The 20,714-nt window shown below is 33.7% G+C and overlaps 1 protein-coding gene across 2 annotated transcripts in view; it reads left to right on the top strand.

Moving 5' to 3' along the window:
• The first annotated feature begins 7,402 nt into the window (after window positions 1-7,402).
• The window catches only part of LOC147384258 (LRR receptor-like serine/threonine-protein kinase EFR), a 47,419-nt gene continuing 34,107 nt past the window's right edge, over window positions 7,403-20,714 (top strand). The window contains exons 1-2 of one of the 2 annotated variants that reach the window (XM_086425385.1): window positions 7,403-9,236; window positions 9,333-9,894. In XM_086425385.1, coding sequence (XP_086281511.1) covers window positions 7,475-9,236; window positions 9,333-9,724 — 2,154 coding nt within the window. In that variant the 5' untranslated portion in view covers window positions 7,403-7,474 and the 3' untranslated portion in view covers window positions 9,725-9,894. Of the gene's footprint in view, window positions 9,237-9,332; window positions 9,895-20,714 lie in introns of those variants that run through there. The other variant, XM_086425384.1, reaches the window with a different exon arrangement.

Below are 20,714 nucleotides of genomic sequence, written 5' to 3'. Positions count from 1 at the left end.
AGAACTATCACCAACAATAAAAATCTCTCATAATCTACCTCTCAGAAAGAACTCATTAGTGCAAGTAGTGAATGATGAAGCTAGCAACTAGATTTCCTTCATTAGCTCCACAAATTTCAAAGAAGGATCAAACAACCCATTAATGCAATTGATTTTAGTTCATGTAATCTGATCTCATTAGGATCTGAGATATTTCACTTCTCCTTGTGAACTTCGTGGCTTCCTCCATACCAGTCCACGGTGTTAATTTTTTGTTTTTTTGAAGGATTGGTAAAGACGGGTTAGTGGTTAGTATAAGAAGCATGGGTTCAAGGGGTTTGAACCTAAGACATGGGAACAACTCTCCACACGTCTTCATGATATTCACATCCAGACATCTCCAGAACTTACTCTTCCCTGGGGTTCAAGCAATTATATAGAACAATTTTATAAAAAATAAAAAAATAAAAAAATAAAAATCCTCCATTAAAGGAGAAATCAAAAAAGAAAACTGAGGATCCGATGACTCATGAAAAAATCACATGATCTCAACCATGTAATTAAGAAATCCAATGGTTGGGATTTCATTCTAAATAACCCCTAACTTTTGGGTGGTAATTTGATGGAAATTCGAAAATCACAGTTGGGTTTCCTTTTTGATGGAATTGATTAGAGTTGGGTCTACAATGCAATTGAACCAATAGGAATCAAAACCATTAGTTTCTATGGCATGAAGTTCATTTAATTTATCATATAAACTATGCATTAAAACTTAATAAAATGAGTCTAAATAATTATAGCTTGCAAAGAAGATAAATTTTGATTTTTGGAAAACTATTAACTCATATCTTTACTATAACAAGTTGTAGCTAAGTTGATAATTTTTTGAATAAAAAAAAAATCACAACAGGCAAAATATTTTTTCTCATTCAATTCTTGAGAACTAGGTTATATGGGTACCCATATCCTATATGACAACAAAAGGTCGATCTCGACGGTAAGAGGGAAAAGAGATGAGGGGGGCATTAAGAAAGACAAAAATTCGAAGGGTAGATTAATAATTTTCCCCTACTCTTACCCAACTCAATAGGAAGTTTTTGCTAGGTCTATGTACCAATTAATGTTGAGAGAAATTGGTTTTATTCCCTGACCCAAATGGCACGGCATTTTTGTCAAGACCAGGTATTCACAAGATAAGAAACCCTTGGTTTTGCTAAACTCACCCTTCACCTTCATTATCTTTTTCCATGGAATCTTGATAAAGACGGAGCCAAAAACCAACTTTAAATGGTTGGACCATTTTACAAGTGTTAATCTTGACGATTTAAATGGTGGATACACCAACGAATGGTTGATTTCGATCACTTTCTCATCCAAAATGGTTGATCTTGACCTTTTGACATCTAACAGTCGAGATCGACCTCAACGATTTAAATTGTCGATATGGGTCTACAATTGTCGATTTAGGACTATAAATTGTCAATCTCGATCATTTTCTCATCTAAAATGATTTATATCAATCTATATAAAGAGGAAAAGGGTGTGAGGGTCACTAATAAAGAAAAAAAATTCACTAATATTTAGAAAGAGGTCCCTCCCTCAGGGTTAAATAGGAAACCTGAAAACCTCTCTGGATTAAAGACCAATTGATGATAAGAGAAATTTGGTTTAGTTAATTGGCCTAATCAACACAGCATTTTAGTCATATTATATATGACAACAAAGACCCTAAGAGGGAAAAGGAGTTCGATGGGTACATCAATAATTTTCCCCTACTCTTACTCCACTCAATAGGAAGTTTTTGCTAGATCTATATACCAAGTGATGTTGACAGAAATTGGTTTTATTCATTGACCCAAACGACACGGCATTTTTGTCAAGACCAGGTATTCACAAGATAAGTTACCCTCAGTTTTGCTTTACTCACCCTTCACCTTCAGTACTTTTTTCCATGGAATCTTGGAATATGAAGGATGGAGCCAAAAGCCCAACTTTTTCCATGGAATCTTGACGATTTAATGGTGGATATACCAACAAATGGTTGATTTCAACCACTTTCTCATCCAAAATGGTTGATCTTGACCTTTTGACATCTAATAGTCGAGATCAACCTCAACGATTAAATTGTTGATATAGGTCTACGATTGTTGATTAAGGACTACAAATTGTCAATCTCGATCATTTTCTCATCCAAAATGATTTATATCAATCTTTATAAGAGGAAAATGGCGTGCGGGTCACTAATAAAGAAAAAAAAATCCACTAATATTTAGAAAGAGGTTCCTCTCTCAGGGGTTAAATAGGATACCTAAAACCCTCTTTGGATTAAGACCAATTGATGGCAAGAGAAATTTGGTTTAGTTAATTGGCCTAATCAACACGGCATTTTAGTCAAGACTAGGAACCCAAAAGTGATGTAAGGCGAAGAACAATCTTCCAATTGGTTCATTGATTTAAAAAAAATACCGAACAATTGGGTACCGAAAACTTGTTGATTTACACAAAATACCAAGAAATTAGAAATAAAGAGAAAATTATCTAAAAATATAAATTTTATTAATCCAAAGATATTTCTTGTATTTGAGTTACAATACTATTTATAAAAAATAAGCTTATTCCTAGAAAAATACAAAATAGTCAAAATAAGAAAAACTATCATAGTAAAAAAGATCTAAGCATGGAAATATATACTGCTTAACCATAAAAGTAAAGGAGAATCGACAATGCATTATTTTGACTTTTATAACTGAAGTTATTAACAAAACAAACCTTTTATAAAATAACAAAATCATCTAGAACAAAACCCTAGAGAAACCTTAACCTCCCTCCATCTTTAACTTAGGTTTACATCTATTTCGAGCCTCCGTTGGACGTCAATGTAAAAAAGAAAAACGATCAGATTATCGCAATTTTGAAAAATAAAAAATAAAAAGCTAAGATTTTAGACAACATCCGATTCAAGACCTTCGACCCAACTCAATTTTCTGTGGGCTTCGGATATTTTTTTGTGTAAATTTAAGGTAAAGAACTTCTAAATCTTCTAATAGTCTAAGATTTCTATGCATTGTAGTTTTAAACCAAAAATCTATTATTTTATTGTAAAAAAAAAGTATATTAAAAAAAAAAAACCATCATTTTGAAGAATTTATGATTCTCGTCACTCGAGGCAGATTTTTAGGATTAACTTGAAAAATTTGCTGAGGACTCTTTACTTATCCATTTTCGATGATTTATATATCATTGGAAAGATTTGAAAGTCCCCTTTAAAAAAGAAAAATATCAGCAAAAATTTAAATAAAATTTTGTATTTAGAGAAGTCAACTTACAAACTCTCATAAATGTAAAGGCATCTGAAAAAAAAGGGTGTGAGATTATTATTATTAGTCAATAAACAAACAATCAAAAAGGTAACATTACAGGTTTACACCCCGTTCACCCAATAAAACGTTGGGGTTCACATGTAGATCACGTAGATTTATAATCACACACATCACTGTCCAAGAGGCCAGCACTGAAGTCAAGTCATAAGATAAGAAACACTTGGTTTTGCTGGAATTACATTTCACTTAAGTGGTGATAAATTAACACGCTTTTGGCACATGCACTTGACACACTTTTGATGTAGATACAAAGGGTAGGGATCCAAAACGTTGTGTCATACCTAACAAAGGTCAAGTGGCACCCCATTTCATGCCACATGATATTTGTGGGACCGCTAAACCGTATGGATATGTGGTCCATCCCTTAGTGAATTGGTGATGTGCATTCATTGATATTAGCATTGTCTTAAGAATAATTTTGAATCGTTGGATTCAAACTCTTTTTCAAGAGCTTAGATCCAATGGACACAAGTTATCAAACACTATGATTTTTGTTACATAGGTTCACCAAGGGATGGACCACATATCCATACGGTCAGTGGGTTCCACAAATACCACGTGGCATGAAATGGGGTGCCACCTGACCTTTGTTAGGTACGACACACTGTTCTGTATCCCTACCCCTGTGTATCCATGCCAAAGTCGGTCAAGTGGCTGGGCCAAAAGCGGGTTTATCACGACTCCTCACTTATTTCCAATGTATGCCTTTTTCAATCACGTACAGACTACAAATGTTTTGCTGCATCGATTTATCATTAGTCTAAATCAAATTCAATGATAATTTGTTCAAGCGAGACTAGATAGCATGTTTTAAAAGCATTATCTTGCTTGAAAACATTAACAAGGATAAACATGATCTAAAATTAGGCCAACATGAGACGTGTGTTTGTTGGAAACCTAGGGTGTCGGCTCACTAAAACTTGTCCCCGGCTCCATGCTTAGTATGATCTAGTGACATGCTTAGTATGATCTAGTGACATTTATTTTGGGACCTTATGACCCACAAGCCATTCAATCATACTGTTGATAATATGGGATGAGACCTAAATAGACTATCAAATCAATTAACTCAAACCCAACATGATATGACAGGGGCAGGGTGGGGCGTGGGTGTTGTGGCGGGGGCAGTTGTCCCCTCTCAATTTTTTTTTTTGTTAATTTAACACCCCTTACATTTTAGGGATTATTTGCGACATTGCTATATTTTCATGTTTATGACAATGGTTTGAAAACATTTCATTTATACAATGATATTAGCAATATTAGTATGCTATCATTTAATAAAGAAAATCTATTACAATACACACCCACCAGGGTGTGGCGAGATGGTAAGACACTAGCAGGACTTGCCCTTGATCATGTGTTCGAACCTCCAAAAACCTCCAAACTTACCTGACAAAAGGGTTGCATGGGTCAGATCAAAGCCCAATATACGGTATCAAGAATACCACTATATGTATATGTATATATATATATATATATATATATATAATATATATAGGGAGTGGTTCGGAGGCCCTAACATCTACCCAGTTTTTTACCAAGTTTTTACAGCCGTAAGATATCAATGCATCCGACGATTAACAAAGTCTTACGGTTTTAAGTAAAAACATTACGTTTTTACAAAAAAACTCCCTAATCAATATTATTATTCTTTAATAAATCCCTCACAACACAAAAATCTCCTCTTCTTTCGAACATTTGTCTCCCTCACGACACAGAACTGAAACTCTCTCTCTCTCTCACAAGTTTCACTTCGAACGACCCCAGTTCGAACTCTCATGTTTCGGATCGAAACCCCCTTGGAACGAAACCTTGTCCTTCCCTCTATCTATCTCTCTCTCAAGTTTCAGATCGAAACCCCTTGGAACGAAACTCTCTCCATCCCTTTCAATTATATGGAGAGTTAAAATAAATAAATAAAGAAGAAATTATTACCCCATGAAAGGTTGGAGTCGATACAGTATTCAAATCCTTGGAGTTGATCCATTGGCAGGTGAGTTATTTCTTCTGGTTTTGGAGGCTCCATGGATGATACCCAATTGATTGAACTTTTAAATTCTTCTTCTCCTTCAAATGGGTGTCTCTCAAAATAAACCCAGAGAGAGAGTGAGAGAGAGATCTTGTTTGGGATCTTATTAGAAGGATATCTAGAGATCAAGAATCAGAGAGAGAGAAATAAAAGGTGAAAAATTATTAAGGATGAGGGAAGCAAAAGAGAGACGGTGAGATAAAAAGCTAAAGGAGAGAGAGAAAGGCATAGTTGGTGCCCACTCGTCTCTTCATTTTTATCTTTTTCTTCTGTTCTTGAGTTTTGATTACAAATGTTCCGTTAAGTTTTTTTTTTTTCCCAAATTGCCTATAAGAGAGATGGGCTTTTGTTACAGAGAGTTCGATGGATAGAGTAGTGGGTTTTCGTTACAGAGAGTTCGAAGAAGAGAAGGAGAGAAGGCTGTGAGGGATTTAAAACAGAATAAAAAGATGTTAGAGGGGGCGTTAATTATCTAGAGAAATTTTTAACTTTAAAACTGGTTAGGGCTACGAACCGTCAGATGCGTTGAGATCTCACGGCCATAAAAACTTGGCAAGGAACTGGGTAGATGTTAGGGCCGCCGAACCACTCCCATATATAAATATATATATATATATATATATATATATATATAAATATGGGGACGATTCAGCAGCCCTAAAGTTTGCCAAGTTGGTGTCAAACATTTCAAAATATGGGTTAGAAGCTTTGGAATGAGCTGATTTTTTGTGAGGATGATCTTTATGATGAGGAGATCATCCTCACAAAAAAATCAGCCTATTCCAAAACTTCTAACCCCATCAAAAGTGATTTACAAAAATTGGACGGTCCACGATTCTTCAACTTGTAAACTAGGGTTAGAAGTTTCAAAATGAGCTGATTTTTTGTGAGGATGATCTCTTCACCATAGATATCATCCTCACAAAACATCATCCTATTTCAAAACTTCTAACCCCATCAAAAGTGATTTACAAAAAATGTTTGGCACTAAACTTGGCAAACTTAGGGCTGCCGAACCGCTCCCTATATATATATAGAATTACTACTTTGATTATATTTAAGTAGGTCATAAAAGGTTGATCCATTTCACCAAAGTCGGTCAAGTGGGTGGGCCAAAAGCGGGCACTCACTCTTTTTTCTATAAATATAAGTCACCACGCAATTGCAAACCCACAAGAGAGCTTACATTTTTAATAATGATGATGAGTGCATTTAGTTTCTTTTTTCTGTATTCCATCATTTTCTTGCCCATTGGTTTACCAATAGGATCTGGCATCATCCTAAAAGGGAATGAAACAGATCGACTTGCCTTGATTGCGTTCAAGGATCTTATATCTGACGATCCTCAGGGAGTTCTGACCTCTTGGAACTATTCTCTCCATTTTTGTGCATGGCAAGGTATTACATGCAGTCATCGACATCAAAGGGTGTTAATATTGAAACTCGATTCCCAAAGGTTAGTAGGATCCCTAACTCCGTATATTGGGAACCTTTCTTTCCTAAGGTCCATAAATCTTGAAAACAACAGCTTCCAAGGCGAAATACCCCAAGAAGTTGGCCATTTGTTCAGGTTACAAGAATTCAATATGAGCAATAATTCTTTTGTTGGCAAACTACCAATCAATGTGTCCCATTGCTCTGACCTCAGAATCCTTCGTTTACGCGGAAACAAATTTGTTGGGAATATACCAATTGAGTTTGGCTCTCTATCCAAGCTCATTGTATTGTCTCTTGCTCTGAACAATCTAACCGGTTTGATTCCAACTTCCTTTGGTAATCTTTCATCTATTAACATACTTTCTCTAGGAGATAATAGTATAGAAGGAGGTATTCCAAGTTCCCTTTGCCAACTAAAAAATCTAGAGTTTCTTGATCTTGGTCCAAATCTTTTGTCTGGTGTGTTTCCTCCCTGTCTCTACAATATCTCTTCTTTAGAAATTATTTCTATACCATATAACCACTTAATTGGGAGTCTTCCACTTGAGATAGGCCTCAGTCTTCCGAATATCCGTCACTTTCTTATTGAAGGAAATCTTTTTTCGGATCCATTCCTATATCATTGTTCAATGCTTCAAGAATTGAGATGCTTGAGATCGGTGAAAACAATTTTGCTGGAAATGTCCCTCTTGAGGTTGGAAACCTAAAGGTTCTTCAATCTCTAATTTTAAGTTACAATCATCTTGGAAGTGGAAAAGTTGATGATTTGAAATTCCTCAATTCATTGACCAACTGCTCCAATCTAGAGTGGTTGGAATTCAGTTTCAATAATTTTGGAGGTAAACTACCTAACTCTATAGCCAATCTATCAACCCAACTCACTCAACTATATCTAGGAAAAAATCAAATATTCGGAATCATTCCATCTGAAATTGGGAATCTCATTAACTTAATTGGATTGGATATGTATGCTAACTTTTTCGATGGTAGTATTCCCAAGGAAATTGGGAAGCTTCAGAAGCTGCAAGTACTAGATTTAAGTGCAAATAGATTTTCAGGATATATTCCGAATTCCTTAGGCAACATCACTCAAATTTCTTATCTTGATTTATCGCATAATTCCTTAGTAGGAAACATCATTTCAAATTTTGAGAATTCTAAATTTTTACGGAGTTTGGATCTTTCTAAAAATAATCTTAATGGAACTATACCCAAATGGGTCATTGGTTCATCCTCACAGTTAAATTACCTTAATTTAGCTTATAATTCATTTACTGGGTCAATACCTTTGGAAGTGGGTAACATGAAAAATCTTGCAGAACTAAATCTTTCTGAGAACAATATGTCTGGAGAAATTCCTAGCACACTTGGTAGTTGTTTGAGCTTGGAACGTCTTTATTTGCAAGGTAATTTCTTTCAAGGACCCATTCCCTCATCTTTTACAGTTTTGAAGACTATTCAAGATGTAGATCTTTCACGAAATAACTTATCTGGAAAAATTCCTAAAGATCTTGAAAACCTTCCCTTCTTGAAAAAATTGAATCTGTCCATAAATGATCTTGAGGGTGATGTACCAATAAAGGGAGTCTTTCAAAATACAAGCGCATTTACTCTCTTTGGAAATAGTAAACTTTGTGGGGGCATACCGCAACTTCAGTTACCTCCATGCCTCATTCAGAAATCTAAGCAAAGACGATTATCTCTTGCTTTCAAGGTAACAATTGGTGCAATTCTATTTACAATTGTGGGTGCATCTATTCTTGTTCTATATTGGAGGAGAAAGCCAAGAATGAAACCTTCTTCAAATAATTTCTTGGGTGATTGGTATGAAAGGGTTTCTTACAATGAACTCCATAAAGCAACAGAGGGATTTTCTTCAGCAAACTTAATTGGAATTGGAAATTTTGGCTCTGTGTATAGAGGAGTTCTTCATCCAGATGAAAAACTTATTGCAGTGAAGGTATTCAACCTTACTGTACGAGGAGGTTCGAGGAGTTTTATGAACGAGTGTAAAGCTTTAAGAAAAGTCCGACATCGAAATTTACTCAAGATCATAACTGCATGCTCCAGTGTCGACTTCAGTGGTAATGATTTCAAAGCTCTCGTTTTTGAGTTCATGAGTAATGGGAGTCTTGAAGACTTGTTGCACCCAAGTGAAAACAGGAGGCTTTTGAACTTTCATCAGAGACTAAGCATAACGATTGACATTGCTTCTGCATTGGATTATCTTCATAATCATGGCCAAACACCAATTATTCATTGTGATCTAAAGCCAAGCAATATTCTTCTTGACGATGACATGACAGCCCACGTGAGTGACTTTGGTTTGGTAAAGATTCTTTCTCAGAGCAGCGAAATTGAAAGCAATCCAGTACTTATACAAGGTTCAGTTGGGTATATTCCTCCAGGTATTTATCAATCTTTTTAAGTTCATCTGGTAATTTTAATTGGCCCAATAACATGTTAATTTTTTAAAAATTGATTAAACAATGCATGAATTGCAGAGTATGGTTTGGGGGCTGAGATCTCTAAGCAAGGAGATGTATATAGCTATGGAATACTTGTGTTGGAGATGTTCACGGGAAAGAGGCCGACAGATGAAATTTTTAGGGATGGTCTAAGCCTTCATGAGTTTTCAAAAATGGCATTGACTGGGCGAGTGATGGAAGTAGTGGATCCCCGTTTACTTTCAGAAGATCATAATCAAGTTACCAATGATTTCGAAATTCAAAGATACAATGCAACAGATAAAATGCAAGAATGTTTGATTTCCATATTTAAAATTGGAGTTCTATGTTCTACAGAGTCACTGGGTGACCGAATGGAAATCAAAGATGTTCTCACAGAGTTGCATATGATTAAGAAAATGTTTCGTGAAGGCATAATCCACTCATAGATTTAGGTTCAGTTTTTCTTATCTTTTTATTATTATTATTGTTATTTTGTACTTCTTTAGAACTATTTAGGCATGTCATTGTACATTTTTGTATGTATTACTTCCTATTGCATTTCCTTTACTTACTGAAATAGAATAGTAATCAAATCAAGACATTTTACTTTTTCGTACTCCCAAGTGTCTTTATACGATCAAGATCCAAAAGTTTCACTTATGAATCCGTGGTCGTCACATAAAATCCAACCAAATCTTGATCTTCCTTCATGGATAGTCCATCACAATTTAGTTTATTAAAATCCGAATATGGGGGTTTCCATCTGTAAGGAACTTTAATAATTTATTTATCGCTGATCGAAATTGCCAATCTTTCTGCAACTTCCATGATTTGCTGAATTTTAACCCCAATTAATGATTTTCCAAACAAACAATTCCATGCGATATTTTCTAGGATTCGATACACCAGCACTCTTTTTTGTAGAAATTTTTTTTCTCAAAAATCCCACTATTTTGTTTTTTCCATTTATGCCGAACAGTCGAAGACACCAAAGGTTAAAAACAAAGGAGCAAGAGTTTCATAAGATTTAGATTAAATCCAACTCTTCCATTACAAATCCAACCCAAGCAACTGAGAGATTTCCAAATCCAACTAGAATAAGAAGACTTAAAAAATAAGTGTTCAACAGATTCACATTCTGACCGAGAGAGATAGTAACAAAAAATCCAAATAAAACAACTCGAGGAGTGATTTCATCAGATTATCCAATCATAAGTTTATTTTGCAAAGCTAACCAAGCACAACACGCACCCTTGTTATATCTAAATTTTTGCCAAATATACATAGGCCAATCCAACGAAGGAAAACCTATCATGAGATTTCTCCTTGACTGATTTAAAGGAAAACATACCTGAAGAAGTTCCAAATTGAACTTGAAATCTAAAGCGAACTGTAGAATCTTCAAACGAATGCAAAAAAAAAAAAAAAAGTACATGTTTTTTTTCTTTTTTGAAGGGATAAAATATCTGAATGCAAAGCTTCAACTACTGAAGAGTTGAAATTGCTTCCAAATTGAAACACCATTCTTTATCCAAACACTTCCACCAGCTGTTTATCCAACAACCAAGGATCAGTCCAAAATTTAGCGACTCTCCCATTGTCGATTAAATTTCTAGTTTTATTTTTTTTTAACTAAATGAGCAAATGATGTATTAATAGAAGAATTACAAGGGCCTTGCCTTTAATTTACAACTCTGACAATAAGAAGATCCCACCTATCTCCCTAGAATGATTTATTTTTTATTTTTTATTTTACAATGATTGGCAAGCTATTAACATCATTAAACCCCAAAGGACTCTAAAGATTAAAGGGAAAATTTTGCAAGCACATTGATAGTAAAATTCATCTCACATTGATAGTAAAATTCATCTTAGGCACTTATTAGATTTTCTAACTCATATCGTTGAGGTAGATATGTGGGGTTAAAAAATAGTTGACTTTACGTAGGTTTAGGAGTTGCCACCATTCAATGTTTAAGGTGTAAATAGACACTTAAAATGAGTTTTAAAAAATCTGTTTTCTTTTTTCTTTTTTTTCTTGTAATGATTTACAATCAATGCATAAGAGGTTAGGTATACCTAAGAACTAGGTAAGGAGATTCAATTGAAGGACAATGAATGTATTAGGAATATTGTCTCACCCATCAAGTGATGGTTACCAAAGGATGATCATAAGTGAATTAGAAAACAGATTTTTGAAGATTTTGAAGGTAGTGGAGATATGAGTGTTATAGGATAAAATTGACACGCATATATTTGGTATGTAATTGGGTTGGTTTATATTTTTATTAATAGATTCATTGAGGGTATTTGTAAATGAAAGGGGGATTTTGTAAATTTTTTATAATTTGAATAATTTTTTGAAATAATTATAATTGTAAGTGAAAAAGGGAGTACTTCAGAATAATTATAAGAGAAGAGTTATTTTGTAATAATTATAAAGAAAATTAGAATGGAATGTTCTATAATAATTATAAGTGATTGAGCATTCTGTAATAATTGTAAATTATAAGTAAGGGAGTTAATTATAATTTTTAAAACCTCATTTTATAGATAAAAGAGAAAACTTAGAAAATAAGTATAATCGGCTCTATCAACCATTAATATATCACAATTTCTGACACTCGTTTTGGGTTTAACGACAGTTTTAACGGTCAATCCATTTAGTCGTATATATTCCCGAATTTGAACAGTCGTTAGAGCTCATAGTTATGACAGATCTTAGCCGTCGAAACCCTTGTTTTGTAGGAGATTCGTCGAAATCAGATAATATAATATGTTCAAAGCCTTACTTCTCTCTCTCTCTCTCTCTCTCTCTCTCTCTCTCTCTCTCTCTCTCTCTCTCACGAAAGCAATGTTCTCAAAAACTTCGAATCAAAAGAGTCGAGAGAAGAAAACCAGAGGTAGAAGGAAGATGAAGAAGAATTAAAACCATTTGCTAGATCTATAATTCTAGGTAAAAATCAAAACATGATTTTACTTTTCTTCATCCAAAAGTTTCGGATTTCAGCTTCAATGGCGTTTTATTAGATTCTCTCATTTTCTCCCGATCTTCTTGGTTGTTCGGATCGTAGTGGTATGAACACTCTTTAATTTTTGTTTTTCCTCTTATGATTTCTAATTTATTCATGGAGTTTGTGTTTTCTTCTAAGATTTCAGGCACTGGTTTATGGCTTTGTAATTAAATTTAAGAAATTCTATATTAAATCCGTCTACTAAATCTGTAAATAGTTGGAATGTTTGTAACAATGTTTCAGAGCTTCTGTGAATTCCGTTTTGTTGGTCAGGTCCTACAAGGAAATGGTGATTCTAGGGTTTGGTAATGGTTGTCTTGGGTTTTAGGTATTTTGTTTGTGATTGATTATCTTATGGTGTTCTGTGTTTGTGATTTCTCCTTAGGTTTGAAGCATTGTAGGTTCGTCTATTTGTTTTGGATATTTTGAAGGATTTATTTTGTTGATTTGAGGTAGTTTTGGTTTTTTTTTCAAGTAACAAAGATTCTTTTTCGAAAATTTGAGTAATTTTGCTCTGATTTATGCTTTTCTATCTTTTTCAGGCGGGGATGCTAAAATTTCTTGGTTTGTTCAACTGTTCAGTGGTTTTTGGTTCTCTTTGAAACAATTTATTTACAGATCTATGTTGCATTGTGGTTCATCGACGTTCATATCATTTGGACCATCTCTTTTAAGGAATAATCCATCTTTCATTACCACAGCTATTCTATCGGCCATCCTCACAGCCAGAGCATAGTTATATAAATCAGTTATCCACATAGCCATCCACACAACCATCTTATCAACCATCTGTACAACCATCCTATAGGCTATATACACAGTCATCTCATCGGCCATCCTCACAGCCATCCACATAATTATTTACACACAAGTTTTTTTGAAAGATTTATGATATATATATATATATATATATATATATTAAACTGAGGCCAAATTTAATTAAACAAAATTTTTATAATCAAATATTCATATTTTTTGTTGATAAGCTTTAGGAAAATGCTCGTGATACAATAGAAATTTGAATAGATTTATCAAACAATAAACAATGTCAGAAGGCTCCTTTTGACATTAGATCAAAATGTATTGTATAAAATTTAATAAAATATATAGTCTTTCACTTTATAGAATACTTTTGTTGCATTGTCGCTTATCGATATTCATATCATTTGAACCGTCTCTTTTAAGGAATGATCCATCTTCCATTACTATAGCTATTCTATTAGCCATCTTCTCGGCCATCTATACAGCCATATAAATCAACTATCCACATAGCCATCTGCACAGCCATCCTATTAGCCATCTACACATCCATCCGCACAGCCATCCTATCAGATTGAGCCCAACAATACAAAAAATCAAATCAAAATTTTGGATAAAAGTTATTGGATCATATCGTTGTCCTTGGTAGTGGCACTAATTTGTTAGAACTAAATTGATGATAAAATAATGAACAAAAAATAAATCTTTGCCAACAAGGATCGACCCACAAAGAAAACGTTGATCCAACGATTCTTTCAACTCAAAATCGAATGGGATACTAAGTTAACAAATTAACAAGAATATTTTACGAATAATTTTAAACTAAACTAAAATGGACTATATAAACTATAAAAAAAAAGGTTAGATCAGTCAAATCCACCATAGCATTAACCTTAAATAAAACAAGTATTTAATCATTTTTATCTCAATCTACTCAAACAAAGTTAATGCCCGTTGATCGAAAAATGAATCTGATTTAGCACAAATAATAATCAAATATTGAGTATTTCCTTTTAAATAAACAACTATTAAAATTCTAATTCAAAGTACCGAAAAGTAAGCAAATTTAACTTGATTTTATCTATGATTAAACCATCAGAACTTAATATAATTTAAAATAGTTTCTAATAATTACTAATAAAAAGTGAAACACATAAGAACATAAATTGATCTAGGTTCATATGCAAGTTTTAATTAAAACAATAATTTGGCTTCATAGAAAAATAAATAAAAACACAAAAGAGATGAGAGAAAGAAAAATTATCTTCTAACATTGATCTTGATCTGAAACTAGCAGTGTCTCCTTACAATCTTGAAACTAATAACGAAATAAAAAAAATATAAAACTCTAAAACTACAAAAGAACAAAAGAAGAGAGCTTGATCTGAGACTAGGGTTTGAAAATTTTTCCTAAATAAAATTACCTCCAAATCCCACCCACTTCAATATGAAGTATTTGTATCTACTAAGATCCTGCATAAATCTCGAACAATGTTCCACCGATACTACCGCACTGGTCAAGTTGACTAAGGAACCACGGTCCATGTGGGCCCAATGGGCCTACAATTCGGTCCTTGGTCTTGTTTTGGATCTTGGATCGTAGTGAAATCTTGAGATGTTTTTTAATTCACCTAGAAACTTTACGATCATCCGAAAGTACCATGAGTCTTTCAATCCTCCATATAAATAGCCGAAAGCTTGCGAGAGCCATTATCCCTTTCTTCCCCAATTGATCCCTATTCTTTTCTTGAAATGCACAATTTATAAATTTCGTCCCACTATCGTCCGTCCCTAAATCTATTACAATCCGAGCCCTCTCGGATACAATTAAAAATTTAATACAAATTCAAATTCCTAATACAAGTTGTTTTCTAAAAACAAATAAAATTAAAAAGAAAATTGGAGATTGCTGATCTTCTTGGTGAGGGAACCAATTCAGTGGATAAAAGTTCCATGTGTCTGTCGCCTTCCGTCAACTTTCGTCGAGTCCTTCACCTGAAAATGACAAAATTATTCCAATCAGAATGCTAAGGAAAAAACCAATATGCCCATTACAATGTCCATGATGTCAAAAACTTTTTCACCAAAAATCAACAAAAAATAATGCCACCTCACCGCGGAGCACTAGGGGGCTACCGCTGAGCGGTGAAATTTTGATGAAAATCGATTTTTCAAATTGGAATTGGTTTCTGATGTCCTGAGGATTGTAATGAAAATTTTTTGAAATTTTTTTCTGTTCGTTTAGCTTCTGTTGCAAACAAAACAAGTTCGGTTCTGTTTCTAAAACTATTTCAGATTCTTTCCGAATTGAAAAATGAATCAACTCGCTGTCCCCGGCAGCGACGCCATTTTGATCGTATGTAAAACTTGTTGTGTAAAATAGAGATTAAAAGATAGACTTTGGGTAAGTCGAATTCGTTCCACAGGGACAGTTTGGATTCAAAAGGTTATTCGAATTAAAACCAAAACAGAATTTAAAAACAAAAACAGATTAGTTTTAAAAACAAAACAGAGTTGTAGCAGAAACTAAAATGGAAATCAACTTGAAATTGAAATTAAAACAGCAACTAAAGATTGAAGATATAAGAAAGGGAGATTAGAGAGTTCAATGTAGCATTTGCAAACCATCCACAATGCAGATTAATTCTGAATTTAACTCAATCCATGTAGCAAGTCATTGCTCATGGATCGGAAAGTGGAGCCGTTTAATCAACGAAAATAACTAAAAGTTATTCATGAAAATCCTAATCTGATTGAGATTGCTTAACCTATATTCCGATTCTTCACAGAGCATAGCCGTTCTTGAACTTATCTAAGTAATGGCTATCAAAGCTGAATCAGAAATATAAGCTAAGGGATCTAATCAAAGGAGAATTTACAGAATGTTTAACAAGATAAGCAAGAATAATGAATTTAAAACTACATTAAATGGATGGACTTGCTCTAGCATTATTGAACTCTCTAAGGAGATTCTAGCCACTCATCGCAAGGATTATAGTTGCAGAAATAAGAAAATACAGAAAATGATAGATGAAGAAGATGATGTAAAATAAATATGCAACTTGATTCCTTCTTGAATGGTTCTCCAAAAGATTTACAATAAGAAAATAAAGGATGAAATCACTCTTATTGTTCTCACTACAATCAAAAGCTCACTCAAAGAAGAAAATTACAGAGAATTAAAGAAAGAAAATGAAAAATTACAGAAGAAGAGAAGGACCATTTCTCTGAAATCAACCCTCCAATTTATAGCATTCGTAATCAGGTCATTGGGTTGATTTTCCGGATGATTTGCTTCAAAATAACCATTCTGTTACAACTACCGAAGTGTCTAGAACATCTTGTACAAATCTCGAGAAAAAATTCCTCGAAATCACCACGGAGCACCAAGGCCTAACCACCGCGCGGTGACGTGGCACCCAAATTCCTCGAGATTTTGTTGGATGCTTCCTTTTTGCTCACGTATTGTAACCATCTTTGTTTCGCGATTTGATAACTTCCACGTGTGCTTTATTTATCTACAATCAACAATAATATCTCATTAGCTCTATTAATTTTGACAAATAATTTAATTTTGCAATTATTCATGGGAACTAACATTTAAAATGTGATAGAATCCGGGAAATTACGGTCCCAAAGTCAAATTATTGGGACCTTATCATTACAACACCACCTTACATTTCCACCACGTTGTCGTTAAGTTCTTCAACATGGCTTCCATTTTTCTCTGTGATCATTTATTTGTTTTCTAATTGCAATTGAAGTCTTAATTGTGTACTTTATTCTCCTGATCCTTACGTCATTGAATTAATTCTTACAAAAACGCATGCACGTAATTAAGATCTTTGAAACATATATAATTGCATGCAAATATATACAAGACAGTGAAATAAATACATATTATACTTTAAAGAAAATTTTGAGTTATAATAAGAAAAGCTACATAATTGCCCTGAGAAACTATGATGAAATATGCAAACCTAGATTTTTCTCGTCTTGCGCAAAAAGGAAAAGATAAAGTAGAATGCCACTTTCCCAGCCAACTCAATTGGATTTAACAAATGCAACATGCCTTTAAATCCCTAGGTTACTTCTAGTGGATAAGTTTGACTTGTGAGGGTTTGTAGTAAATATACCCACAAAATTCAATAACATTAATGCATAATAATCAAGACTAAAGTTAATATTCAAAAGCACAGATTAATTTTCATTTATCAGTCAACTATTCCAATATTTGAAATAGAGATACAATCATTATCCGTCTCTTAAAAAATTCCAAAAATAAATTAAACCTTGATTGAAAGTGAAATTTTGACTACAAACTCCAAGGTTCGATCTCCTAGAATAAGGTTTGTTTCAAATTTCTAGGAATAGTTGGGTCGACCTAAAGATCTAACTCCAAACTAAACATTTCATCTAGGTTAGCGGTGGATGTTCATTTTAATATATCTAAGGGGTTTTATTTGTGATATTCCAACTTATTCATATTTTTACACTCGACAGCTTTCACCCTATTAAATCCACTATTTCTTCTTTTCTTTTTGAATTTTTTAGCCTCAGTTTCTTTTGGGACTTATTTTAGTATTTCATCTTCTTCCTTCACATTTTTTTTGTCCTTTTTGAATCGAAAAGTAGGTAGTCCATTTCAAGGTACCCAATCTAATTCATTGGTCGCTTTCCAAGACGTATATTCAACCTAATTCTATTTTTCTTTTAAACCAGCCAGCCAAATTTACAAGTCAAAGTCCTAAAAATGTGGACTTCGTAGGTGTCTAGTCCCAAAGGAGGGGAGTCAACAGGACAAATAAAAAATTTCCTGTTTAATCCTAAGTCCTCTAGGTGGGTCACGTGTGATGATCTACTAACCTAGAGCTATTCTCATATACCTAATGCAATCAAGGTCTCTCTATGTTATGCTTAACAAGGAAATACACTTAAATTCTCAGAATTTCAGCATGACATTCATGGCATATATAACCAATATTCAAGTATACATTAACAAGAAAACAAGTAATAAATCGAGAGACACAAGATTTATAGTGGTTTGACAAATTTCCTACGTCCACTCCCAAGATCACTTATGCTAGGTTCTTGGTTTTCATTAATCAAAGAGGTTTTCCATTCACTTCCCTAGGCTAAATCCCAAAACCTTCTGGTTTGAAAAAGGCAACTCCTCACTCAAAATTTGACTTTTATCCTTAGGAATCTTAAAACTTTGTCACTTGATAAGAGTCTTAGACTCAAACAAGTACTAGGTCTTTGACAAGGCAAAAATAAGAAACTCCTTTAGAAGGTTTTGAAATTAAAAAAAAAAAAAAATTACAATGACGACTCAACCAACGGATCTTCCAATCAAGCTCTTTGAGTTATTCACGTCATTGCCTTCACTTCTTCCATCTCCTTTTGCACCTTGCTCCAAGAATCTACCAATGTGTGTGTAGGGAAAATTTGATGGAGGAAGTGGGATCAAATGAGAACTTTACAACGGTTGAATAGGCTCACATGGGGGTTGAGAATGCTTCAATGTGTGTGGGACGCTTGGGAGCTCGGATTATCAAAGATTGATCAAGCCCAAATGAAGTCAAATGCTTATAATATATAGATTAAGTGTAAGGTAACATTTTACTGTCGATGGCACACATAGGGAGACATAACAATCATAAATTCAAATTATGTGACAATTTCACATTGTCAGTGGTACCGACAAAGTGCATGAAGATGCCTCTAGAAGGCAGTTTTCTATCAATGGCAAGGGTGGCATTGACAGGTGCTACCGAAAGAAATGCATGCTGAATTACTGTTAGGTTTTGGGGTTAAGAAATTCCCTCTAACAAGGGTTTTGCAAATGGTCATGAGGAATGAGATTCCAAAAAAAATGTGGGGATGTCTCGATGTTCTGCTAACTTGCTTAGGCTATGCATACACATGGTCATTTTGTTCGAGACGACTTGGTCTTGTTCATGGATGAGACATCAAAACAAGTTATAAAACCATGGTTTTGAGTCACATTTTCCTAGCATAATGTGGTTTCTAAAGCTTTTTTGCATATAATATCTCATCCGAGCTCTAGAACATATCGAATGACGAAATAACACTTTTAGAACATTTGTCCATCATCGGGAATTGTCATAATTAGGTTGACAAGTTAATTAATTAATTAAAGCACCCTCAATTCGTCGGGTGCACGGATCCGCTTTTGACCTTTGAGGTTTGGGAGTCGCCACCTAGTTATTACGATCTAGGAATCGAATATAGACTCGAAACGGATAAATCAACTAAACTACTACAAAAATATGGGTCTGGGGATCACGTTACGGGGTTGGAAGGTGTTATGCACGAACTCTGCCCGGCCAATGCCGGTCTCTACTTATCCCAAATAAAACTACAATGCTAACAAAAAAATTTAGATAAAAAAAATAAAAGAATTTTACCTTCGAACACAACGATTCTAATCCCTCAGATCTGATAAAATCGTTCCTTGTACAGTACTCCTCACTTCGTTCTTTCTTTAGATCTGATTTCTGATCTCTGAGGCAAGGTATCTCTTTCTTAGATCTGGATTCTTCGGATTTATTTACAGATTTCTGGATGTTTTTGAAGGACTTCTAGGTGTTTTTCAAGCTAAAATCGAAGTATGGGTGTTAGGTAAGGAGTTGGAACTTCAAAATTAGGGTTTGTGGGAGGCTAGGGAAGCTTCTTGACCTACTTCTCTTAAGATTTATTCTTGGATACGAAAATAGGGTGTGGAGACTCCTATTTATAAATTTTTTAAGTGCCTTTTAGATAGAGTTAAGGTTTAATTATAATTTTTTTAGAGAGAATCATTGTTTAATTATAATTCTCTTAGAAAGAGTTATTATTTAGTTAAAATTTTATTAAATATAGTTATTATTTAGTTATGATTGATTTAAATAGAATTATTCTTTAATTAAAACTCTATTAGGGTTTTGACTTTTAGTCTTATAAGATTTTGACTTTAGTCTTACTTCGTTGACTTTTAATATCTTGACTTTAGTCTTACTTGATTGACTTTAATTTTGACTTTAGTCTTACTTGATTGACTTTAATATCTTGACTTTAGTCTTACTTGATTGAATTTAATTTTTTGGAGAACCCCCTGTATTATATCTTTAATTCTTTGGACCCCCAAATGGAGGGGTCCTTGAATAAATATCTTGGCAACCATCAACAATTTTGCCCTGATTGATCGATTTTTTTGGTTCAAAATTTTAAATTAATTTTATTAATATTTCACTTTAATTATTTAATATTTTATTTATTAATTTCAAAATTTTTAATTATAAAAATTGTAAAATTATCGTTTTGCCCTTGGAGATGACTTTTTGTGTTTCAAGTCGATTTTTTATGTTCTAGGATGTTTTAGAATCGATTTTTTGTAAGGAATTCAATGTAAATATTAGTTTGTGTCATTTATGAAATTTTTTTGTGCGAAATGATCGTGGACTTTATGAGGGGCATTTTCATAATTTTGTCAAATTTTGTTAAAATTGACGAAATAATTTATTTGATTTCGATTTGTTGTTTTATGTGTTTGAAAAGATTTTTCTAATCGTAATGTAGGTTGTAGGGATATTTTGATACTAGGGATATTTTGGTAATTTGGTCATTTTTTAGTGATTTTTATCGTAAAGCTTCTTTTTGT

This window comes from Akebia trifoliata, chromosome 15 (assembly GCF_017979445.1).
Source record: "Akebia trifoliata isolate Shusen 1 chromosome 15, ASM1797944v1, whole genome shotgun sequence".
Classification (NCBI taxonomy): domain Eukaryota; kingdom Viridiplantae; phylum Streptophyta; class Magnoliopsida; order Ranunculales; family Lardizabalaceae; genus Akebia; species Akebia trifoliata.
Note: the sequence above shows the minus strand (reverse complement) of the source record. Positions and strands in the feature narration are given on the sequence as shown.